Genomic DNA, 26,977 nt, shown 5'->3' on the forward strand with positions numbered 1-26,977 from the left:
ATAAATAACTGTACACTGAGCGACACAGGTGTAGAAAGTTGTAGGCCTGATTATTTACACACTTCATTCGTACCTACGTTACTCATTGTAACATTGCTTTAAAATTGAAAAATAAAATCTAAATAATTTGATTTAAAAAATCCATTTATTTACTTATAAGTGAATCGACATAGTTTTTATAATTAAAACCATGGTAAAAATAGAGTATAGATTAAAAATTACCAAAATAATACCATAAATGAAAGAGAGTGTAATTTTAAAACAATGTTGCCATGAGAAATATTCAAGAATCTACTTATAATCTAAACATGTAAAGATTAAAATGTGTTTCACAAATCCATTTGTCTCATAGACGATAATAATTAGTGTAAAGACACCTACAGTATCTAGGCCATTTAGGATTCGTACATACAATACGTGTGTTATTTGCGGGATCAAGAATTTCACGCTATTTCATTTGTATGTACCACCCTTTATAGCGAGTGTATATTATGTTATTATATCTAAATTCTAAATCATATAATATGGATAACATATTACTGATTCTATATTTATGATTATATGGGACTCATCTAACACATATAGATTAAAAATTCGGTTAATATTCTAATTTTAATATTATTTATAATGGAAATATGTTTGTCGTTTTCATAATGAACAACTATGTAAGTGGTTTATGTTACTATGTGCTAATATATGATATCCCTGCGCGGGGTGAACAGTAAAGTTATCGAAAACATCTTATTATTCAACTAAATACATTTTATATCTACTCGATTAATATTATTTTGAATGTTAAACTGTGCTCCAGTCATATAGACTTGTAGATATATCTATATATTAGTAGGATAGTTAATTTAAATTATTATTACATAATCTGTTAAATAAAAATTGAATTTTTTACACATGATCATCGATGACTTTGTTGTCGATTCCGCTTCGTGACTGCACAGTGTTGCCAGCTTTAAAGTGCATAGTGTTTCCAGTGGTAAATTTTAATTTTGGTAGAAACAACTAAACCATTTAAAAGAATTCAAAAAACGTTTGTCTATGGATTTAGTTTCTGTTTTCAATAAACGTAACGAAGATCGTTTTTTTAATAACAAAGGGAATCGATCATCAATGTGAGACATCAGACACTGCTATACACTATAATGTAGGTATGGTAAATGCTTTATGTTCTTGTGGGACGAGCAGAAATCAGCGAGGGTCCGGGAGCAGGCTGCGGGGCGGGAGGGGAGAAAGTGCGGATGCATCACTCACCTCTACATTGCACTGGACAGAATAAAACTGTTGGTACTTTGTGCGTATTCGAGTATAGACATTTTTGCGCTGTCACCAGCGATGTTGGCGATTCGAAATGTCTTCTAAATCTGAGCGATTCATCTGCCCTTCCAAGCAGTGAGCTATCCAGCGTGTTTCCATTGAGAGCAGTGTCTACCGCGGCGCGTGGCGTGCGGGGTGTGCGGGGTGTGTAGGAGGTGTGGGGTGCGTGGGGTGCGTGGGGTGTGTGTGCGGTGCGGGGCGTGCGGGGCGCGCGAGGCGCGTGACGGTGGCGGGGGCGGAGGGGCGCGGCGGCGGGCGCAGACAGACGCAGTAGGCGACCGCGAACAGCGCGTACGGCGCGAGCACGGCGACCACGAGCCGCGCTTGTTGCGGCGCGCCCGACGCTTCGCGCGAGAATCACTTCTCCTCGTCCTCGTCGCGGAACAGGTACGTCGACCTGACCGCAATACATTACATGTAACAGAGACAACTCCTCAACAACACGTGGCATCATCAGCTCATAGGACTTTAGGCTACTCGTTCACCTCATTTATTATAGAAGTTGACCAATTGACTGTTTCCCGTGTCCAATTTGAGTTTTATTAGAATTCTAGGTCAACAATGTGTAACGGTACAAATTATATGTTAACTCACCAATAGGCCAAGTTGAAGAGCGCGAAGACGAGCGGAAAGGTGATGCGGGAGATGACGTCTATCCGCTTGGAGCGCGTGGGGAACTTGGACATCCAGAGGCGGCAGCAGTTCTTGGGTTTGCTGGTGATGTGGATCTCGCACTGGCGCATCTTGGAGTCGACGCCGGCGCGCATCAGCGGCTTCTGTCGGTTGCAGACCAGTCAGGGAGGACGGACATATTTCATCTTACATTCATTTCGAGCGATTTTGTATTTCTACACAACAAACTATAAATCAATATGAAAAGGCAATTTCAAATGAATACCAATTGCTGACTGATGGTATATCTATTCACATAGATCAAGTGCGAGCTCACCATAGCAAATGTGGCATTGCTATCCGTGTCCAGCAGATCAGATGACGCATCCATACTGGCCGCCGCCTCCATCTCCCGTCTCGTCTTCTTCAGGTTCTCGCGGTGCATGTCGGAGCGGGACGCATAGTTCACCAGCGCGAACTCCAGCAATGCCCCGAACACAAACGTGAGGCAGACGCCGGTCCACACGTCGATGGCCTTGGTGTAGGAGACCGGCGGCAGGGACGCGTTGATACCGGATGATTGCGTCGCCATCGTCAGAAGCGTTGTTACTCCTACATAACGAAATAGATATTAACCACGATAATTTGATACTGACATGGGTTATTAGGTGTAAAGCAGTAACAAAGAATGCAATATGGTTCAAAACTAAGTCGCCTGTATTAAATGTACCTAGTGAGACACGCGCTGGCACAGCGCCCTGGTCGAGCCAGAAGGAGACCCAGGAGACGATGACAAGCATGCAGCACGGGATGTAGATCTGGATCAAGTAGTAACTGAACTCCCGCTTGAACAGCAGGTCCACCTTCAAGCAACTGTATTCACCTATGAAACACAATGTTTTAACGTTGAGAGATAAGAAAAAACCTTAAGACCATTGCGATATTAAAAAGATATATTTATCTAGAAGAAGAAGCTTATGGTTACGATATTAAGCTCTTAAACGTTCTGCTAAAGTCGCAAGTCCTTGAAAAAGATACATATTGCAATTTATTAAGACATTTACCAGTATTGGTCTTGCTGTTACAATAATCAGTCAAGAATTTCTCCAATGTAAAGCGAGGCAGGTGCAGGTTCTTCACTACCTGGACTGGGTCACCTTCTTTCCAGAGGAACACCAAATCATCAGTCGTCCAGCCATCTGGAATTAATATCATATTAGGGTAACTTGACAGAACCTCATCTCCCTGTTCTTTTCCTATTTTATGTAAATTCGGCAAACATTGTGTTTTTATCCAGATTAGTCTATGTTTAAGTCGTCACTCTTCTTACTGTGGATTTCTGAGGCGAAAATCCCCGTTTAAGCCATATTGTTATTTCTGTTTTGCCAAACATAAGAACAAGGATGATAACATTATTTATCTAAAGATTTTGGTGTCAGAAACCCACGATCGACCATGTTAAATTTCGCCATCTTGAGTTCTAAACTATTTCTTCATTTGAAATATACATAAAAACGTAAAATTCCAATTCAAATAGCTAACAATAGTAAATATTATAGCAAACATATCGAAAAGTATAAATAGATTTAGCAATAATGTGGTAAAACTCAAAACACATGGCAACATTGTTTATGTTCCATAAATAAAAACTGATCTTCTTCACATTAGCAGAGATTCTAAATTGAAATGGTTTAAATAAGCAAATGTTACCTTGGATCTGTTAAAGTATTTCTCTTTTCTCGTATAATTGCCTTGGTTCGGTTTTTTTGATTAATAATAAACATTGCTATTCTTTTCATTACGTCTATATATTTATAGAAGTAGCGATTAACGGAAAAGCAATAATCAATGCTTAAGTTAATCCGAAGAAGTAAATATATTCAAAAATGTTTCTTGATCGATTAACCGGCCGGTTTGTGTGATTGTGAACCATTAACCGCGGGTTTTAGAGTCCAAAATCTCCGTTTTAAAAAAATATTATTATCTTTTTGTTGTCAAAGATAATGACAAGCTTGACACGTTTTATACAGAGATTTTGATGTCAGAAACCAACCGTTATTGTCTTTATTCTCTTCTGCGGTTTGCTTTTGCAAAATATATGATATGATACTCACAGCTGGCCATCCTGAGGGAGCAGGTCTGTTTATCGAGGGGGTATAGCTTAAGGTTCATGGGACAGGAGAGAGTCAGCGAGATCCGGATGCTGTACAGCACGTTCCCGTTGGGGAAGATTCGGATGTATACGTTTGGCATGATGATGTTGTGGAAGTGACCTTCTTTCTCGTTGGAGAAGAAAAGATCCGGCATCCACACCCTGTTCGCCTCCGTCAGGGTCAGGTACTTGAGACGTCCTGACAGACAGATATAAACATAATAAAATTTAAAGTGAAATATATTAAAAATTATTGGCAAAGGTATATCGGCTCAATAGCATGTAAACCGATCGTGTAGAATTGTAGAAATGTGTTCTTCCAGACCAAGTTCTACGTCCATATCAAATTAGCGAGTTCCGTTTAGGCGTTCTCCACAAACAATCATTCACTCATATGTTTAAATTTTGACATTTATAATATTAATAAATGACTGTACAGTGTTTGGGAATATGTAGGAGGTCACCTATAGATATATGTTCATTAACATACTATATTGTATGTCTCCGATACAATAAGAAAGGTTTCCACTGCACTGACGGCAGTACAGAAATATTGCCGTGTCTCTCATTTTCCTGTTTTTTTGCAGTAAAAACATACACTAACTGTTGGGCCAACTGTAATGTTACTGACCTCCTAAGTTATTAAATTTCAGCCTTTCATCCAACCATTGTTCCCTGAACGTCAACTGTACTGAATATTCCTGAAATAATAACAATATTATAGATATTTACTTACAAATATAGGACACTTATTCAAATTTTAAATCTATATAATTTGAATACGCGACATCGATTTAAATTTGAATAATGTCCCAACACTACTTTCTAAATATTTCCTCTAAAGCTGTCTGGAATTTATATTTACTTGAAAAGCTTTAATTTAGCAAAATTTCTAAAAAAAGCCATCGAAGGAAATTATCAAACTTAATCATCTATTTCTTTATCATTTTTACAATGAGATTAAATGGTTACAATTATCTTAGCATTTCTTTTGTTTTAACATTTTACAAACTAGACTTTTAACACATGACAATGACAGTAAAATTGTCATGACAATAAGCGATTGACATGACAGTAAGATATATAATAACTACAGATTGTACTAAGCTTAATACTAACATCTATATAATGGTGTCGAAGGTTCAGCGTATTCATTTTAAATCTTTTAATATAATATTTGACATCAGGGCAAATGTACCATCGATCCCTCGACATCAAAAGAGCAAGTCAAATGAATTAAGGTAACATTTAAAAAGAAAAAAGAACAAGCCACGGTCGTAATACATACGATATCTCGATTCAAGTCAACTTTGAGTTATTTAGCTTTTGGAGCGGAAATATGAAAAAAGTATTCAAATAATTACGATTAATATGTTTATATATTCTCCTTACACCTATTTTCTATAATATGTTAAAAAAAAATATTAAAGGCTACAAACATTTATTTTATTTTAGTAAAAGGATGAGACGAGGATGATTCGGTGGAGTAAAGGGACGCATAGAAATTGATCACGGGTAAGTCAATTAAAATTGATGACCTGCAGATCAACGGATCACATGTGTGAAGCAGATCAGTGAACTGACTCACAGCTCAGTTCATTTTATATCTTTATAGTTATGATTTCCATTACGAGCAGCGAACTGCGAGTCACCAGGCAGCTCGCGGCTCATCGCTACAGTTATAGTACATCGCAATGAGCCGTGAGTTGCCAATTTAGTTGTTGAGCTGCAGCTCAACTGTTCAAGTCAATGTGACTTCTTGTAAAATTTTGAAGCGGTCCAGAGACGATTTGCACACGTCTAATTAGAAAAGAAAATATCCCCTTTTCCCTCCTCCGTCGTTTGAAGGTAGGCCACGCATCTGCAATTGCGTATGTCCATGGAGAGCAGTCGATACCTTTGCGGCGAAATCAGGTGGCCGCTTGCTTGTTTGCCACCTTATGACATAAAACTTAAACTTACTTAATTTAAAAAGATACTTAAACTTTTTCTTATTACTGTATTTTAGTTATACAAAGTGACAAAATACATTTTCGGTCTTAAACATAATACTTATGAGACAAATAAAAGATTAGAAAATGTATATTTAAATGCGATAAAAATTTCTGAAGAAATTCATTAATACAAGTAGTTTTATGCACAATCAAATTATAATTATTAATTAACAAAATATACTCAAAATTATTTTCTTCTGGGTAATATCAAACAGGAAGGAATGATGGATGTTGACAGATTCATTATTGAAATGATCGCTTGTTTTGGAACATTGCCAGTAGATGGAATTCAATTGATGTCTGCTTGAAATAATGGCCAAGTGGATATTGAGTGCGATGTTTTGATAATATTCTACACTAAAGTGCATTTAAAATGCTACAAATCGAGATAATTTAATCCATAATTATATTTGTATAATAAATTAATATATACGTAATCAAATTTAATTGAATCTAATACCGATGCAATTTTTATACCGTCGACATTCGATCACTAATTCGAATAATCGATTCCAAAAGCCGAGTTTGATTCGAGATATCGATATAGTATTAATTAATCGTTAAGCAGGAGCATGCGCGCGCGATGCACTTCTTCTAATGAAGCGTACCTCGAGAGAGAACTCACCGTGTGGCGCATTCGTCGGTGGAATGCTTAGTACCGGCATGCAGAGCCGAAGTCACAACTAGCTAGGACTACTACTAGCGTCTGGGATCACATATTGCGGTCAGGTGGCCCACCGCGAAGCACCAAGCCGAGTGCGGACGCTTTCACCCGATATATAGATATAAATATATTCATACACAACACAAATTCACATGAACAAGACAATATCGACATCTTTACAGTCAACGAACACGACCAAAATAGTTTTTATAATTCACAAAATAACAAAAACTCCTCAATGAAATTAATGCGTGACAGAAAAAGGAAGCATGACAGGGAAATTAAAATACGAAACATAATATAACATGAGATGATGTGGTGCGGGCCGCGCGCCTACACTAAGCGAGGCTTACGGGACGCCTTAGCGCACCGTAGCGCGCCGTAGCGGGCCGTAGCGCATCGTAGCGCCGGAAGTAAATACGTGAAGAAATTTTGTTCGTCTACACTTCAGGTGCTGCCAATATCAAAGCCGTTGGTGTTAATTTTGTGCTATATACAATGTACCAATAATCCATCGCGTGTTTTTACAGGTAACGTTTGCTGTTTAGGTGCTTTTCAATTAAATAAACATAAAATAAATAAGTGTTTTAAGTAATTTCAAAAACTAAAATCAGAAAAAAATAACTGTCCAAATTTGTTAGAATAAACTCGTCTTCGTATCGTCCATGGACTATGAAATATCGATATAAAGGAAATCGTTTAAACGGTAAATAGGGCACCAGGGCACCGCACCGCCTTGTCAACCACTTTTAAATATTTATATAAAATGATTCACCTTAAAAGTGGATGTGAAATGGGCGTAAGGGTTAGTAATGAAAAAATAAACAAATTAAAAATAATAAAACAAACAAAAATTAAAAACAAAACAACGTTAATATAAAACGTAACAAAAGAAAACAACAAACACATTTACGATATAGCTTGAGAATGTTTAGCAGTGCAAGTTTTGCCAGATATCCACTTGAACGGAATGTCCAATTTTATTATAAACAAAGTTACTTATATTGCAACACAACAATTATACGACGATACTAAACAACTTTGGTTTATAATAAAAATGTCACCGATACATCTGTCTGTATGTCGTGATGTGCAGCCACTCACCATTTTGTAATCATCTATTTTGCTGATGGATCGTAGAAACATGTTGACACGCACTAACGTTGGCGCATCGCCTTTGTGAGAAAAAAAGAAGTTTTAAATTACAGGACCGTATTTCAATGATTATAAAACGACCTAACTAATATTTAATCTAGCTCTATACTAAAACTCCTACCGGTCGTGAGTACGGATCGTATATTGATGAGTTAATGTCAAATGTCAATACATCAGATGAAATGGAGCCGAGCTATTGAGATAAATACGATATCTAGTTTCATTAATCAAAGCAAAAGTATAAAACCTCTTTCGCTATCGAAAGCCCTTTCGTATTTTAAAAAGCAGGCAGTCTAGAATGATAATTAAAAAAAAGTTATATTCGAGCGCAAGAAGTAAAAACTATCGGACAGTATTTGAGGTGATAAAAACTAACGATTTGATTATTTAAATTATTTCTCCGCCAATCCACAATAACGGGCGTCATACTTTTAAATAAAGCGCGATTCTAAAAACGATTTTGGTCGTCAACACCAAAGGGAAGAAGTAAAAGAAAATAAAAATAACAAACGATCATGACATATACAGTCGGGTAAATCTCTCCGTAACAAAGAGGAGGGAATTCCCCATTCATTTGACTTGTTAAGAAAAACCGCAACCGCTTTATAAAGAAGAAGAAAAAAAAATCGTCATACTGTAACTTAGACTAATGCACGGTCCATTCGTTACTTGCAGACTTACCATTGTGACATCATCGATTTTTGAAATACTCCTGACAAATATATTGACGCTCACTACCGCTGGCCCATCTAAGTACCAAGCAAAATATATGATTGATATAACATTATAGATTATAACTAAGCCCTAAAGAGTTGACGTGTGCAACTCTATGGATCGCGAGGTTTGTCTCTGGAAATAATGATTGTACACGGTCGACTCACCTTCATCCTGAAAATATTATGTTTTAAGCATTTATTAACCGTCACCCGTCGTGTGTGGACGTAGGCAATGGACGGACACAAACCAAACTAAACACAAACTGACACACTGATGGGAGAGCAAAGGAAAATTTGGTTCGATTGAAAATAAAGCAAAACTTGACTTGTTTAAGGAATTTGTGTTAGTGTACACCTTACAGGTCATTTGATAAACCGATACTTTTGTATCTGAATATTAATTGTGCTGCAAATTTAAAAAAAATATATACAAAAAATGATTTCAGTCACAAAGCGGTGTTGACAAAATTTTAATTTATAGTTGTCGTTAAAACTTAATCTTAGTATCAATATATAAATATAAACTAAGATAAATTAAGTAAAATTAATATGCTTCTTATTAATTTTATTGTTCATAATTTGTAAAAAAAAATAATAACTTCACTCTCTGTAAATGAAAATAAGCAATCTAAAAAAACAAATTTAATTCTTTAAAACCGTTCAGATCCCTTAATTACTCGATGAGTCAACTTTAAAAGAAAAAATATATAATATGTGTAGCATAATGATTCCTCTACCAAGATCAAAATTTGGAAAAATCCTTGAAATAATGAACAATCAAACTTAAAGGTAACCATCAAAAAATATCGACAGACTGTCAGCTTTTAACTAAGAATTGAAGAAAAAAAATCTTGTCCTAAATTTGAAATTTATTTTTAATCATAAAAAGAGCTTGGAATTGCTTTATCGTGATACATGTTTTGTAGAATGTATGAAGTTTACCAACAGTTTGTTGCTATTCCTACTATCGTGGCAATCAAAAGAGATCAAATCGTTTGGATAGCGTGCCACGATCAGTGTATCGATTTTTTAATAGCACTGCAACAGCTTTTTGCTGACTAATTTGAACGACAGCCGCTATTGTCGTGCTCAAACCTTTTCGATTAGCTGCCATTCTACCTTTTATGATGGACTCAATTAGATTCCTCTACAATACCTCGAATTAATCGTTCTTTTATGTGTTTAGCATTACGGAAGTATTGTTTTAAAGCTATGCCTATCAAACTTTTGTAACATTCAAATTCACTTTTGTGTGAGACTTTAAAATAATGGACGTATTTGAGAAATATGAATCTAAAATCATGACTTTTATTAACATCCGCACTCGAGCGGTGATTCTATTTTATTTAAATCCACCAGGCCGAAATATGTGGTCTCGCCAGAAACACACATTTCAACTTTTAAGGCGTAAAATTTAGTAGAAATTTTAATTTTGTAAACTGGCAACATTTTGAGATGTGTCAAATGAATACGGATTACGTCTTAAAAGTTCGAGAACGCACAATCGCTTAGGCAAATTAAAACAACGGGAGACATTTAAATTCCTACTGTTTACTACAATATTGTTTAAGATATTAACTATAGTGACAAATTAACATTTTCTTCCAACAGTCATAACTATACGCCAATCATGATTTTCCGTGTAATCAAATGTTCGATGGTATAAAAGTATAATTTCGTTTTCAAATCTCCTATTCCCATACTCCTGTCACTAGTGTTAATAAATCGAGCACATGGAAGGGAGTTTTCGCGCCATCCCAAAACAACAGCTCACTTTTTTGTCGCTATATTAAAAATATAAAACTAAAAAATGAACTATTGTCGATGGTCGCTCCTCCGAAAGCTGTAAGAACGTCGTACGTCTACCTATCTGAATCGTTTGACTCCTGAGTGTACTAACCATCTTTATGTCGCTTATGGTGGTAATACTTCTGACGAACAGGTTTATATTTACTACAGCTGGACCATCTGTCGAAATATTTCAAAAACCCTTACCAACTTAATAAAAAATAACATCAAACACGTTTCGTCGAACAAAAATTATGACAGCCTAATCTATGGTAGTCTATGACGTTTTTTTTAATCTGTATTAGTTATTGGCGGGACATTTTTTTTAGCTATACTGTTTTATTATTGTTAATTTTCTTTTTTAAATTACATAGAACAGTTATAGGTTAGAAATATCAACAGTTGAGGATACACACCTTATTTTGAGCCATTTATTTACTAAGAAATAAGTGAACATAATACACAAATATTACATCTGTCAGGGTACAAAAAATATTGTTACTGGATTTACACAACTGATAAATCACTTTATTCAGTGTGTAACGTACCTAAGATCCAGCTCACTTAACCAAATTGGTCGTTCCATGCCAAGGCGTAAGCCAATTTTTTACTTGACTAACAATAGTTTATTGAAGATGATGTGCGAAATAGGAGGCAAATAAAAGTGACCTTGGTTTATTTTTCCTCGAACAATCATTACGTAGAAATTTATATTGATGAAAAGTAATTTTCATCAATATAAATGTAGTAGGATGTAAATCCTATGTAAAGAATATTTGCTTTTAATATTAAACGCCGTGTTTGCCTCAAATGTTGATACATTTGAACATTATTTTAACAAAGAAATTGAATTAATCTCTTTAAATCTGTAATGTTAAAGTTTTTTTTATTTAATTTTAAACAAACCAAGTAATAGGTCGTCACATAAGTAGTATGTGTGATCCATAGATAAGTATTCATCTATATAGATTATATGTCTATGGTGTCATCATTTGTGTTTTACCATCGTTCATTAACAAAGCATTTAAGTTGTATTTACAATAACATCAGTGACAAACAGATTTGTAGCCAGCTGTGAATAAAAGCGTTTCTTATTTACAATTGAGTAAAATACCAAAATATTTTCATAGCAATATTTAAACGCACACTTCAGATTTTTAATTTAATTTTGACAGCGACCATAAAAGACCGCCATCTTGGTTAATTAAAATGTTGCCATACCTATAAATTAACTTGCTATTTAGGAGTATTAAATTTACTCTTTCTATCAACATAAAAACGGGCTGCTATTATAAAATTTATTTTAATTTATATCGGTACAAATTCGACTTACCAGTTCCATTGATGCCGGAAGGTCGGATGCGGGCGTCGTAGCGGCCAGGCCCCAGGATCTGGTCGAGGATCTGTTTCTCCTTCTCCCTGAAGTTTATCTTTGCGTTCATGCATCTGTAAGGTAATCAATCTTGTATAAATGTTTTCATATATCTTGGCGGCTGTTAACTTCGAGCGAGTCACTGCGCAGTTTAGGTGTAGCGGGGTGCAGCGGGATGTGGGGGGAAGGCACTGCGCAGCGCGCCGAGCGCAGATGGAAAGTGAATATACTTATACGTTTATTCATAAACTAGTCTCTAATCGGCTTAATTTAATTTCATTCAAACAACGAACGATAAAAATAGGTATTAAAAATAAAAAGAAATATTTGCAATGCAATTGTAAGTATGCGGAATGGTATTTTACACGTGTTCATAGTTTAGCTAAATATATCTCTGAGTACGTCTAGGAATTTATTTTACCACTTGTTTAGAAGTGTTAATCGTAGTCGAGTTATAACGTATTAGTTACTCGAATTTCATTACGTTCCAAATAAGATTTTTGTTTATAATATAATAACAACACTTTAATTATTAGTAATATAAAAAAACTAACCTATTTTTCTTTGTAGCGTAATTTTGTTTTCTAATAAACTACTTTTAAGTACATAAATTTCTTTATCTTGATATTATACTACCTTAATAAAACGCAGTCTTGGTTTTTTCTCACAAAAAATTAGAGAAACAATAACATAATGTTTTTATACAAATTATTCGACAGTTGAATCCGTATAGATCACTTTCGAACTCTAAAATCAACCAGAATATGACTACATCAAATAAACAAACAATGTATATCTTTCATAATATGTTAATCTATAATAATATTCAAAGATAAAAGACATTCCTTTACATAACAAAGCTTCAGTTTGACATTTTATTTTGGTCCCAAAAATTTATTGGAAGTTTATTAGGAGTTTATATTTATGTAGTCCCCAGTAAAATAACTTTTGACAAGTTTATGTATAATTTATTTAAAAATATATTTCTGAATTAAATATAACGTCTCCTTAGAAGTAACATTAAATTTTGTTCCAATTTTTCAATGACTTTTTAAAATTAACTCCCAGCGTCAGTTCTAAGAGAGCTCTTATGCTAATTATATAAACTACAAACTTTAAAATACAAACTGCCATTCCAAATATGAAATATCGTATTTACTTTTCGAAATGAAAGGGTTAAAAGTGGCACTTCAGACTTTTTTGTTTGTTGCCAGTACTTTACGATGTTCATTCAATGAGAAATGTAATTTATATAAAACTGGCCAGTACTACATTTAAATAGCTAATTATTTTTAAAAAAGATTTTGTTGGTCATTTCATAATTTAATTTTCTTATTAAAATAATAAAGAGTGTACTACGAGTAATTAAGATAAACTTAAATAATTAAAGGTGCGTAGACTTACTGTGCAAGTTCTGTCAAACAGAAGACGAGAAGTACAGCGAGGGCACATGTCGGCCGGCGGATGTCCATCCTCCGTCTGTGAACAAAACGAATATTTTTACTAACAGTATAAATGCGAATGTTTGTATAGATGTATGTTACAAAGTATTTTCTATAGCTGTATGGATCTAGCTGAATTTACCATACATCTAGCACATAGGGTACTTATTAAGTTTTTTTATTAAATTCCGCGAACAGAGTTGCGGGCGACAGTTAGTGCACGCATATTTTTATTTGAATCGTACAGCAAGACAGGATCCTAAGTTATTTTTACTGAATACGGTGTATAATTCAATAAACTCAATTAAGGCTAAAACAACAATTAAAGTGTTAAAAATAACTCTTTCTTTCTCTCACAATGAATATAAGAAAGAGAGGGAAGGAGGCTCGAGACTCCCATTCTATAGCTTTTGTATTTAATGAATCCTGCCTTCTTCATTTAGTCCTATTTCTCATTGTTTTTATAACAATTCATTCACTTTATATTTGTTCGTTTTATTAACAATATCAAGCAAACTATTATTTTGACGTGAATAAATAGATAATTTACACAAAATGGCGGCGAGCAAACACGACACCGGATGTTATTTATTTTTAATGAAAATGAGTAAAAGGTCAACGTCGATATGCCCCACTTACGGATGAACTATTTTATTTGAAATAAATTAGTCAGTGAAATATGACGATTGTAGTAAAGATAAAATATAGTTTTTTTTTGTTTTTCACTTTTTCGAAAATTTTAGCTTATTTTTATTAACCTAGTAAACATTGTAACTAATATTATGTCCTTAAGTTTTCATAACATTAATTGTCATTATGATTTTTATCCCAGTTTAAAAGACTTGGTTAATAATATCACGCTATTATTAGATAATTAAAGATAATAAAGGACACAAAGGGTAACCACGCTACCAAAAATCCATTCATTATGTTTGCCAACTCATTTCCCAACGCGCCCGTGTAGGAAATGAGTTGCTAACTCCATAATTAAATTTGTTTTCTTTTATGGGTAACGATACTTTTGGTAAATATTTAACGATAAACTTTAACCATTAACCTTTCTGCCAGTGTATACAGTTAGAAAATAATATTTACTATGCTATAAATCTGTCAAAAATTTAAGCAAGTTCCGTTGAGCCTTCTGGAGATACCTTCAAGCAAACATCCATCCATCTAAACATTCGCATTTATAAGATTAGTAAGAAATAAGATTTTAAGGATATAAACACTGGACTTACACTATACAAGTTTTGCCTTTTAAAAAATAAAAAAAAATTAATTAAAAAACACAAAGGCTCTGGTCGGTAACGCTGTCAGCCAGAGATCGCAGCGCCACCAAGCGACGCGGACAACAAACCAAATGCCAGTTCTTTGAACCACAACTGTGACGGATTACACAAAAATGGAACACTTTAAGCTCATGTTCTTGGATAAATCTTAATTATTATGCGAATTTCTTTTAACTAAAGTTACTATAAAACAAGTCGTCTTCACCATAACAATGAATTTTACTAGTTTAAGCTTATTATTAAACTAGCGGTCGCCCGCGACTCAGTGTGCGTGGAATTAAAAAAAAAACACAGTAGCCTATGTGTTCTTCCGCTCGGCTGTACTGGAAATACCTTCAAACAAACATACATCCATCCATCTAAACATTCGACTTTATAATATTAGTAATTTGTGATAAAAAAAATAAATTCCAGCTTGATACCTTCACGCGTTTTTGAGAAAATGGGTCTTGACAGACGGACGGACAACAAAGTGATGCTATAAGGGTTCCGTTTTTTTCCTATGAGGTACGGAACCCTAATTAACTTTCCTCAGCAATATAATATAAACATAACAAAATTGTGTAGCAATATTTCTATTATAAAGTTACAACAACCATCATATTTGCATAAGCGCGAGGATCACGCGAAAATTGAATCACAGCGCCCTGAGGGAAGTCGAGGCTGGGAAATGGCGGATGTAAACAAATTAGCGCGCCCTGAATACGGTGACAATATTTTAGTAACAGCAGGGAAACGACAAAAATTATTACGTTTTCATTTCTTTACTTCTAAAAACCAGTGATAAGCTGGAGGCAACATCAGCTGAGTTTCTTCCCATTACCTAAGAAAAATATGATTTTTTCCATTTTCAATTGATATCTTATGTAACTGTAAGTTATTTTGTTTTTGGTTATTAAACTGTATTTTATTTTTTTCATTTTACTGGACGTAAATTCACCAATTAGCTGTTTGCTTTTCTCTTTTTAAAAAAATGTTTTTGGGTTTATTTGCTGTTGTGTCTCGTCTTCTTAATTATTAAATTATCAAACTATATGAAATCTTTAGGTTAATCTTATTCGGTTTATTCATATTGTTCAAAAGGTTTTGTTCATTTTTAATTTAAATTAGCTGTCGCCCGCGACTCCGTCCACGTGGATATATAAAAAAAAAACATCTATCCATCCACATCAAATCCATCTAAACATTCGCATTTATAACATTAGTAAGTTAAATAATAAGCAAGTCTTCATGGTATAAATTCGAAAAAAAAATGAATAAATAGTATCCTATGTCCGTCTCCTGGCTCTAAGCTACCTCCTCACCAATTTTCAGGCATATCGGTAAAGCCGTTCTTAAGTTATAAATCGTGTAACTAACACGACTTTCTTTTATATATATAAGATGTACTTTGAGTAGCAAAATATCCGTCAGAACTTTAGAGACACCCTAGTCTCGGTTACACGATATAAGTTAACTGAGGCGTACATTAATTGGTCGGCAATCAATTTCCGTAACATCCAGACTGTGATATAGTTTGTAATATGTTTCCCTATATTACAGCGTTTGTTTACCTTAACAAATAAGTTTTGATGAAATATTTTACTGTACGAAAGAAATACTAGAATTAACTACTTAACAAAGTTATGTCGCACGTACATCTGTCATTAACCGTGGGTTCCTGAGACCAAAATATCTGTACAAAATATATTGTCATCCCTGCCATCTTTGATAACACAGAGAGAGATGACAATATGTTTTAAAATGGAGATTTGAACTCAGAAACTGACGGTAAACAGAATGATTGTTTTACCTATCGTAATACCTTAACCTTTTTTTTCTAACCAATGCCACCGTTAAATAAAATTAAATAAAAAATTGTCTATTATTCCAATGTCATGTCAATACTTGTATAGTAATGCGATTTGGGTCTCTGCCAACCCCTTTTCAATAAGCTGAACTACTCAAATAACTGATACTATTTCCATACTAATTAGTTCAATGAACAAAAAATCATTGAAATACGAATGTCTAGGAAATTAATCTTACTTTTCTTACAAATATTATAAATACGAATGTTTGGATGGATGTTTGTTTGAAGGTAACCCCAGAACGGCTCAACGGATCTCGATAAAATTTGGCATACATATAGAACATAGTCTGGAAGAACACAGCTACTCATAATGTTTTTTATTAATTCCGCGCGGACGGAGTCGCGGCCGACAACTAGTATATTCATAATTTTGAGCTAAACGAAGAACATACTTTAAGTTAGCTTACACATTCAGTTTATACTGAACAATCGAACTGTACAATTAAATCTTAAAAGCAAAATTTTAAGTGTCTAAAAACTGTACAGTTTTTATATTCGTATTACTCTGTACAGTTTGTCTGTTCATTTAAAACTGTGCAATGGAAATTGAACTTATGTAGCGGGCTTTATATATTATATACTTTTGATAATAATGTGAATACAGACTTGAACATAAGTCATTTTTGTAAGATTTATAAAATCATTCGTTTGAAACTGGAACAATTTTATCAGCTATTTAGAATGCTAAGCGCGTGTCGAAGATACAATACCAAAAATGCATTTATTTTAGTACAAGTGACTCACAAGTTGCAATAATATTTTAATACAATATTAAAATAATTTTCCCAGACGAGTATACATAAAAATATGGAAAACATTAAAAACTATAAAATAATTTTAACATATATTCAGCTCTTAGCGTATATGTGTTTTAAAGTTATTGTAAAAATTAAAACAAGCAAGAATTGCAAATAAATTCAATAAAAACAATTATTTCAATCAAATAGCCTACCTTTTAAATGAACTTTAAACAAATATGATAAGAATGTGGGCGCGTAATTTCAAAAGTATTATCACTGTCCCAAAATATAGCCTATAAATAAACGCACAGAACACTTGCCAAATGCACTTACGACTTCAATCAAAATTAATTAATACACTTAAACATCTCACTCGCTAAAGTAATAGTATATAAATGTCTTCGTAATTCAATTTAAATTATTTATGTGTAGGGCGACCGCTTTCGCCGACGACCACACAGCAACTGAGCGATTTCCTCTGAGCTATGAACTGAGCGGGTAACCACGCGAAGCTACGGATCGTTGCAGCTGCGCGGCTGAATGCGTTGTCACCTTTGACCGATGTAAAATATTGTAGCTGTCAAATTGACAGGGCGGGTATCGCGCGCTTTTTGACTACGCCCGCGACAAAAAGAGTCAACATCGATCAACATTTTGATATGAACGCAAATCTATTAATTTAAATGTTTCATTTTAATATTTCGTTATGTAAATATAATAAATATTAGTTCAGTATCTTTTAATAATCGTTTAGTTAAGCCTCATTTGATTATTATTTTAAAGATAAATGTTTAAATATGGGAAAGAAACTGATTTAATCTACAAATATACTAAAACTTCGTAACTTTATAAATTTTAATTTAGAATACGCAACACAGATGTGATTTTGTTTTACATTTCTAGAGAGAATTAAAAAAAAACAATGGAATTATAAGAACAGTTTCCATGTTACTATGATGTCAAATTGTGGTGCTGAATGGAACGGAACACGCGAAGTAGACAATGGAAATATACATAAAATAATATTTGAACCGCATTGTCTTCAAAATAAAGATATGAAGTGTGGAAATGCAGACTGAAATTTTCCCAACCTTTTTTCTCGTGAATCCTTTTCAAAATTTTACCGTTTTGGTAAACCTCTAGCTAAATCTGGGTATTTCGTATACCCCCAGGGGGTAACGAAACCACTGCACACAATGGAGACTCACCTTTACATTTGACATTAAATTTGCGCATGCTCTTTGCGATCGGCAGTCGTTTAAATGATTTGAAATATGGGCGGCGCCCTGACACCGTGGCATTTAAGCCAAATTATAAACATTTTTACAAAACAAACAACGCTAAGTAACATATTGTTGTCACTGTTTTGTTAAAATGCGTGAAAGGGATGACAATATGTATTAAAATATCACGACATTAGTGTTCCACAAATAATATTAATATTATTTTGTTTGCTTTATTCTCTTATTTATTTCCTTTCAGATTAAATATGCAAAGAGCTAAGGATTTTTCACAGATAATGTAGATTTTTGTATACAATACATGTTTTTGTACGATAGACAGTTAAAGCGGACGGTTAAATAGGTTTAGTATATATTATACTAGTCAAATTACAAATAAATCTGTGCTTAATCTTTGTTAAAATTTAACTCGTTTTATTGGATACAAATCGGAACAAACAAACAAACAAAATATAAACACAGTATAACACAAGGGATAACAATAATTTAATAACCAAAAGATAAATTCTTAGATCCTCCATCTTTAATTCTACAATTTATTTAATAAAATATTTCATTTACTTTATACAAATCGAATACAATTTTTTTATAAAACCGTTCTAAAAAAAACGTTATTTCTTTCCCGTTGTATGTTTCAAAAGCTACTTTTAACCTTCTACATTTGTAATGATTTCAGACCTCTAAAGAGGTTGACGTTTTTACAAATAGACCTCAAGGCTAACATAAAGGTCATATGTTATACTGGAAAACATTAAAAATTGATAAGAAAGGGAATTTTAACAGATGTTACTGTTTAAATAACTAAGATAGAGATAAGAATGTTAAAATTATATTTAAGACATGAATATTTTCATTGATCTATTAATCTCAATAACAAACAAATCTAAACAAAGAAATTATACATTTATTTGTTATATCTAGGATAAGTTATCCTGCACTGAATCGATTAATATCTTATTTAAAGTTCAATTCTCCGCAATAATTAAATCCATATAAGATATCACTTACCTTCACCAAAATCCCATCTCCAGGAAATTTCTGGAGTGTTCGCGTATTAATGTCGCCTATATAAACGCACTGAATTAATTTATTCAGGTGTTTTTTTTATAAATAAATCAGCAAAAACTGATGCGTTTATGCGTATCTCACGGCTGCGGGTGCTGTACTAGCCCGGGAGGGGAAGACGGGGGGCGAGGGGAAGTTGCGAGGTGACGCGGGAGGGGCGCGAGAAAAGCGCGGGGGAGCCTCTATTGATCGAGAAATCGCGCAGCCTCCGGACCCAGAGCCTGGAGCTGTACCAGGAATCCAGGGAGAGGGTTTCATAAGCTTGTATACACTGCTTGTTTTGTAACTTCTAATAAGTTTTTAATTTTTTTTTTAAATTAAGCTCCTGTTTAAAATTTATCATGAATATATTTTTAGGTCTATATAAGTCCATCGAGATTAAATATTCACAAATATAACAGGATATGAGTACCAAAATAATTAACGATAAAGATTGACTGTAATCGAAAAAACATATTTTTATTTACAAATGTAAGTTACATTTTTAATAGAATCTATTATTTATAAAGTTTTGATCATCAAAAGAACAGCAAAGTTAAGAAACAGTTGTATTATATTAAACGCGCAATGTATGCCGCGCGTCTTAAGCTGTCGCCGCCCCGCCCTAACTCCACTCGTCGCCAAAGGACATAACTACCTGCAATCAGCCGCCTAGCGCCCTTAGCGCCAGCGCCGCTGTTCCTGTCCCAGGTAACGATTATTTAAAAAAAAACTAAATTATAATATCTATATATACATTTTCCATTGTTCTCTATATAGAAACTAAGGCATAGATACTGTTCTTATGTCTACTATTTACAGTATACCATAGATTTACGTTATCCTAATCACTATTTCATTCGTCATGTCCGGCCTTGATCGAAGTCTTCGATTTAAAAAAAAAAAAATTTACTGCCAAAAATAAAGTGACAGACGGAATAATATTTTAAAAATTGGGTTTTCGTTATATGTAACGCAAATACATCGTGTGTACTATGAATTTATTTCTCTATATTATATCAAATTTTATTAATACGTTTATTTAATATCATTAACGCGTCGGTGGCTCAGGGGTCAAGCACTTGACTTGCAATCTGCAGGTCCTGGGTTTGAATCCCGCCATGTACCAATGTGTTTTTCGATTTCCGATTTACATATGTACATTTATACGACGTTCTTACGGTGAAGGAAAACATCGTGATGCAACCTGCACATATCTGAGAAGAAATTCAAAGATATGTGTGAAGTCAACCAACCCGTATTGGGCCAGCGTGGTTGACTATGGCCTAGTCACCCCTAACTTAGGGTAGGCTCCGAGCCCCTTGTTGGGGCCGTATAGTAAGCTGATAAGGAATGGCATTAATTAATCATTTATTTGATTAGCCGCATGCGAAGAAGATAAAATATAAGAAGAAAAAAATGAAAAATAATTTTGATACCTTTTTGAAAAAGCTGTTCAAGCTGCCGAAATACTCACAGAAAAAATTGCCTGTCCCATTTTGAAATAACTGAATTGTATAACTGAATTGTAAAGGTTTCCGGCAGTGGAAACACGAAAAAAACTGTCTCAATAACATTAATTTTCATATACAAAATTAGATTTTGACGAACTTCGAAATATTTTTTTCCTTAAAGATACTGTAAGATTTCACGTGACCGAAGTTGAAAGGAAACATTTTGTAATGTTTCATTAATTTTCCTTAAAGTCTATAAAAAAATAAATCCCGTCAAATGTTTCCACGTGCCAACGATATTAATATTTCTTAAGTATACACGAGGTTGGTAACCGTATTAAATTTGTCTTTTAATAAACCGCAATTTTCGCTTTTAATGGAAAAAAGTTTTTGTTAGGGTGTCCTTGATTTCAGCCGGACATTATTGGAATTTTTAAAAATTATACTATAATATAATATGTATATTCAGTTTTTTACTCTTTGTTACTTTTACAGTCATAACTTAACGTTCTTTGTTCACTAATAAATATATTCGCTATTAAAAGTGGAAAGTGGAAGAGGCGAGTCCGTAGTCGCTGCCTCTCTCCTCTGGATTACTGGCATGAGTTGTATTATTATATTTGTTGCTAAAGACTAGCTGTCGACCGCGACTGCGTCCACGTGGAATTAAAAAAACATAATTAGTAGCCATAATACTTCCAGCATATGTTCTATATGTATGCCAAATTACATCAAGATTGGATTAGCCGTCCTGGAGAAACCTTCATCCATCGAAGCATTCGCCTTTATAATATTAGTAAGATATATGTTATATCTATCCATCGAGTAAATGGAATGTTCTGTAAATGACAACGACATGGTGATACTACTGTCACATGGCAGTTGCCAACGAGGCCGCTCTGTCATAAGTTTGACATGTGCCGCTGATGGAGAGAGCGTGGTGCAAACAATAATTGTTAGCGTCAAATTCCACTGTAGTTATGTTTGTCATACAACATATAGTTGTTTCTGTTTCTTTAAATAATAAGATGTAACATAAAATGCTTTTTAAAAGTGTTTAGGCTGTGGGAAACCACATTAAGCGTTAATTAAAACTATGTCGATTTTACGCGATATTAAAGAAAAGATGTCACCAGTCTTTGCTTTACTGAGCATAAATTCATTTCGTTTTTATTCAATGAGATGTATAAATACATGTAATAAAGAATAAGCCTCATGACTACAAATTAAATCACATCGGTTCGTAACTTGCACACTAAAAGTGTGTCCTAGTTGTAAAGCAGTGGCTCAAACTGTCAGATATTTGCGCGGCAGTGTGCACACCACGCTTACATCTGAATGCTCTTTAATTGTTTACATTTATTATATGACGTATTTTATACATATACGTCATTAAAGAGTAGGTAATATTTTAAAAAATGTTTCCGCTATTTCAATCGCATTAATTTAATATAGTTTGTAGGAGCTGAAGGTATTTTATATTGTAATGTAACAATTATTCAAGTCAATCTACTTCAGAAATTTCAAAACCGTATAATTTTCAGATCCTTTGAATAATACAAAGTATTGACCAAGGTTAAGAATAAAATGTAAATAGCGCCTGCAGAAAAATTATTGAATAGCGAGAACGCCATATTGCGCTATTGACGCGGCAGGCACGTAAGACTGTAAACATACGCGGTGAATTTCAAATACTATTTTATATTAGGATTATTTCCAAGGTATACTTGACTTTGTGAAGAAATTAATTTTTTTAAACAATTTTTGTATGTACATAGAGTCTTTATGTTCAATATATGATAAAAATAGTCCTTATTATGTTAACCATTTGCTCGTTAACAGTTTTCTGCTGTATAAAAATCCTCAAACAATGCAAACTAACTGTATTTACCTTTTGTAATATTATATCTACTTAACATTGTATTGTGAGAACTATTTGATGAACCCAGATCCAGATTCAGGCGCCGAATACGTAAAGAAGTGTTTGAGAGATTCTACCTTTTGTATTAAAGATAAATTACACATTACCTCAAAAAAAGATGATTCAGCCAAATTGTATTAGGAAATTTATTCGTATGTTCCGAAAGTTAGGAAATAAGAATACAAAAAAATGCGTATTTTGTTCGCTGCTGAGTAGAATGTAATCAAATGATTTTCAAACATTTGTTCGTATCCGTGGAATTAATGTTACTTAATACTTATAATTAAGCAACATCAGCCAGTCATCATTATCGATGTTTTCCTGAACCTCTCCCAAGGCAGCTAGTGTTGCAACATTTCGGATAACGCGTTGTGCAATGCGGCCGGTTTTAAAGCCGCATCCGAGAGATGCCTTTGTCCAAATTACATTTAATTTTTCCCGCTCTAAATAACCTCAAAAGTTCAATGTACTATGATGTTTAAATTATTTTATAATTTTAATATTATCTTGAAAATGAGCGGATTGTATCAAAACGACACATTTTTAAAATGTCACGCATAAATTGTTATGCAGGATAAAGGTGACTTACGTTTTTTTTATTTCTTTATAGAAGACACCTTAAAATCAATCTCACACAGGGTCTATTGGTAACGATAATTATACTATTTTTCAACCTCTGGTTCTCCAGTTACTCGTACCAAATTGAATGATTCATATTATTCTAATTTGGCTACATTGCGTCTAGACGCTATTAATTTATTTTAGTACATCACTACTGCGATATAAATGTATTAATTTCTTTATTTTACAATTATTCTCCAACAACGAATTGACTTGCATATTGCATTACTAAAGAGAACATGCTTATTTGTATATTTTATGTTACTTACACTAGGACCACCCTTCCATGGTCTAAGATCAACCATAACTTGCAACTTACCGCTTTTTTAATTAAGTTACAAGCGTAGATGATGAATACTGTGTAATTTGTCTAAATAAACAAAACTTAATTAAGCAGAAAAGGTTAAAGTCGAAGAGATGATACTAGATAATAAGTCACTTTCACCTATGATCTATCACAGCTTTACAAGAATTTAATTGGCAGCAGAACCGCTCGTATATTTTGATTGTTGTTCCCGAGCCCACACGGATAACGAGTTGACATTTAAGGTTGACGATACGCAATAAAGCGACTTTCTTCTAACCCTTGCATCAGACAATGATCGGAGACAGATCCGCGTCACTCTGACGCTCCCCACTGGCACAGGAAAGTAAAAGCACGAGGCAAAACGTCAAATGTCTCACTGCGCGCCAAGAAAGTAAGCGCGCGCGACGCGTTCCTTAAAAATTTCCCTCCAAAAAAAATCAATTTGTCGTTTTAACTTTTTCATTTCTCGCGCCAGCGGCTTTTCGGCAATTCGTCTGAAAACCACTCTCGGACTACTTTTTTCCTTTTTTTTCTTTCGACATTTTTTTTTATATTTTTGAACCGTGCGTTGAACTTGTTTGGTGCAGTGCGCCGTCTTCAGATCGTTTCATAAGTGTTACCATGTTATTGTACTCGCAGTGAAAGTGTTGTGACGCAAGCGTTACATTAGAATTGATCTATTATGGCGGATATCGTTCGCTTTGGGAAGTACCTTACCGTTTTCGGTGAGTTAATAATCTGGCTTACATAATTAAAGAAATAAACGGAATTTATTAATAATTATTATTTAACATTAATTATACTTTTTAATAATAACACCAGGTGATAGATTTGGGGCTAAATTATAAAATAAAAAATTAAAAATAAATATGCTTTAATTGAGGCAAGATAAAAAATTATTATCGTTTTAATGTACTTTAATTTCTTCTAACTCTCTTTTCAGAAATATGTGCAAAATGAATTCAATTTTTTTGGTTAGATACGAATCGATTAAAGAATAGAAATATTTACAACTGGAAAAATATATCCATTTTGATAAATTCCAAGACTTTGTTTTTCCGTTTCATGAATGCCTAATAAAATAGATATAACCAGTGACATGTTACCGCTATCCAGGATCGTACAGATTAAATAAAAGCTTATTTTTAATTCGGTCCCCAAAACAATTTCACCGATTTTCAAATCACGCCAATATTTATTAATGGTGCTAATATTATAATTAATTGATTTATTAAAGTAAATGGCCAAAGAATTCCTGACTTGAGGAAGTATTTTATGGATTTTAATACCTACCATTGTATCCGTAAGTGTTGAAGGTCCATAATTATAGGGTTTCGTGAACATTGACTTCCAATCCTTTACAAGGTCAATAACCGGAGGACAAAGATGTGAGAAAAAATGCATCGCATTTTTGCAACTTTTATAATCTTGCAAACCATAATAAAATTTGAAATCGATTGTCATTGTGGCAGAATGTTTATGATACTGTCCCTTTATGATAAAAAAAAAACTTTTCGCGCCAAAAGTTGACAGTTTTATTTTTTAGTTCATTATTGCTATTTATATTTATTTAATTAATTATTTTAAAATATTGATAATGCTATTGGCCTAATCACTCTTAACTTAGGGTAGGCTCCGAGCCCCTCGGTGGGGACGTATAGTGAGCTGATGATGATGATGAATAATGCTTCTTTGTTTGATAAATATAACATTTAAATTTACAAGCCTAAATATGTACGAATTTATTTATTGTACGAAGCAATATAGAAAGGTAACAACTATAAAGTTACTTTTTTCTATAGTCTTTTCTTTCCGATACATCATTTTGTTTAAATAACTTTAAGCCAAGATATCAGAAGACAATGGTCTATATCACGGCCTAACACGCCATGTCTGATTGATTCGTTAACCTTGCCCTAGTGATGTGCAAACATATAGATCGATATCGATAGCAATCATCGAATGTATTTATTATTTAATTTTGATCATCAATGATTACTATTTATATTCTTTATCAATGATTAATTTCAAAAATTCATCCTAAAAATAAGCAATTTTCTAATTTTGATGCGGTTTTAAAGATTGCAATACGACACATATTTATCGAAACCTAGTAACACAATATTTTACTAGAAAGTTAACTTGTTTGACTTAGATTAGGAACAAAGTTTAGCCCAGCGACAATTCGAAAAGCGGACAGTTGCTTGAATGAGAACTATTATACTTTTTTTACGTAAGTAATAGTAGTAACAGCGAAAGACTCATGAGTTAGTTAGTTTCTTTAAGTTCGATTAACACGGTACATCACTATTTACCGGGAAGGCAATTTTCTTTCTAAATAAAACAGAAGCGAGTGAAAGTGACGCCCAGTTTTCTTCAATTGTATTTAATTAAACAAATAGCGGCGCAAAAAGTATAAATCGACACTTGGAGAGCGTTACAAACGCCTTTGATTTATTTACTTTTAATTTGAATGACGTGAAAAAGTTTCCCCGCCTTCATGGTACAGATTAAAAATTTACTTTCGCGCGCAAATAAGTGAACATTGTAGTCGTGTAGTTTTCGGTTAATAACGTCTATTGCTTACTTTTTTATTTATTTTAGTATCGTTATTTAATCAACAAAAAAAAAGTATGAAGCAAAATTAAAAATAAAATATTACCCCTTTCATAGCCCGCATGGCAACATTCCATCAATAATATTTTATTAAATTATTTAAATTATGTTTAAACATTTATGTAAATAATATTTAAAATTCCAAACGATTGTTATCGATATTCTGAATTGTGGCTTCGAATGAAGTTAAATGATTTATAAACTAAGTAACTGTCGCCCGCGACTGTCGGCGCGGAATTAAAAAAACTTAATTAGTAGCCTATGTCTACTTTTACACCATGTTCTATATCTATGATAATTTTCAGCGAAATCAGCGGGAACCATCCATCCATCCATCTATCCATCCAAACATTCGCATTTATAATATTAGTAAGATTTAAGTTTAACAAAATAATACAGTACATTAAAAATATTCTTTTTAATGTAAATAAACGGAACAATAAGTATTTTCGCGTCATATTTCAAGGAAGCGTAATTATATCTCGGCCATACAAAACTGGAGTAGATATGGTCGTGTACAATCTGTGGGGAAACGCAACGGAAATCGAATCTGCGGCTTAGGATTAGATATTAATGGGACGTATAACGCAATCTCCAACCGCACTATTGGAACACGCTGTATACCGAAATGTATAGGATTATGAAACGTGTATGATAAATATATTTAAACA

General features: G+C 33.6%; 2 protein-coding genes across 9 annotated transcripts in view; one reads left to right on the plus strand and one right to left on the minus strand.

Moving 5' to 3' along the window:
• Window positions 1-1,567: 1,567 nt before the first annotated feature.
• On the minus strand, window positions 1,568-19,491 carry GluClalpha (glycine receptor alpha 1). 8 transcript variants are annotated; one of them, XM_013318153.1, is made up of 11 exons: window positions 19,352-19,491; window positions 13,184-13,258; window positions 11,741-11,853; window positions 7,853-7,923; window positions 4,722-4,791; window positions 4,053-4,289; window positions 3,003-3,137; window positions 2,669-2,821; window positions 2,276-2,550; window positions 1,921-2,102; window positions 1,568-1,723 (listed from the first exon to the last, which is right to left on the minus strand). In XM_013318153.1, the coding sequence occupies exons 2-11, from the start codon at window positions 13,249-13,251 to the stop codon at window positions 1,684-1,686; spliced, it is 1,344 nt and encodes a 447-aa protein (XP_013173607.1). In that variant the 5' UTR covers window positions 13,252-13,258; window positions 19,352-19,491; the 3' UTR covers window positions 1,568-1,683. The 8 variants fall into 8 exon arrangements, with proteins under 8 accessions (XP_013173607.1, XP_013173613.1, XP_013173612.1 ...); XM_013318159.1 differs by lacking the exon at window positions 19,352-19,491 and adding an exon at window positions 17,315-17,596 and having other exon boundaries at window positions 1,921-2,069; XM_013318158.1 differs by lacking the exon at window positions 19,352-19,491 and adding an exon at window positions 17,315-17,596 and having other exon boundaries at window positions 1,921-2,099.
• Window positions 19,492-24,205: 4,714 nt separating this feature from the next.
• Window positions 24,206-26,977, plus strand: part of LOC106121948 (proclotting enzyme) — a 13,751-nt gene continuing 10,979 nt past the window's right edge. The window contains exon 1 of the mRNA XM_013317780.1: window positions 24,206-24,415. Within this exon, the coding sequence (XP_013173234.1) occupies window positions 24,373-24,415 (43 nt within the window). The 5' untranslated portion in view covers window positions 24,206-24,372. The remainder of the gene's footprint in view (window positions 24,416-26,977) is intronic.

This window comes from Papilio xuthus, unplaced genomic scaffold, assembly GCF_000836235.2.
Source record: "Papilio xuthus unplaced genomic scaffold, Pxut_1.1 DF826933.1, whole genome shotgun sequence".
NCBI lineage: Eukaryota > Metazoa > Arthropoda > Insecta > Lepidoptera > Papilionidae > Papilio > Papilio xuthus.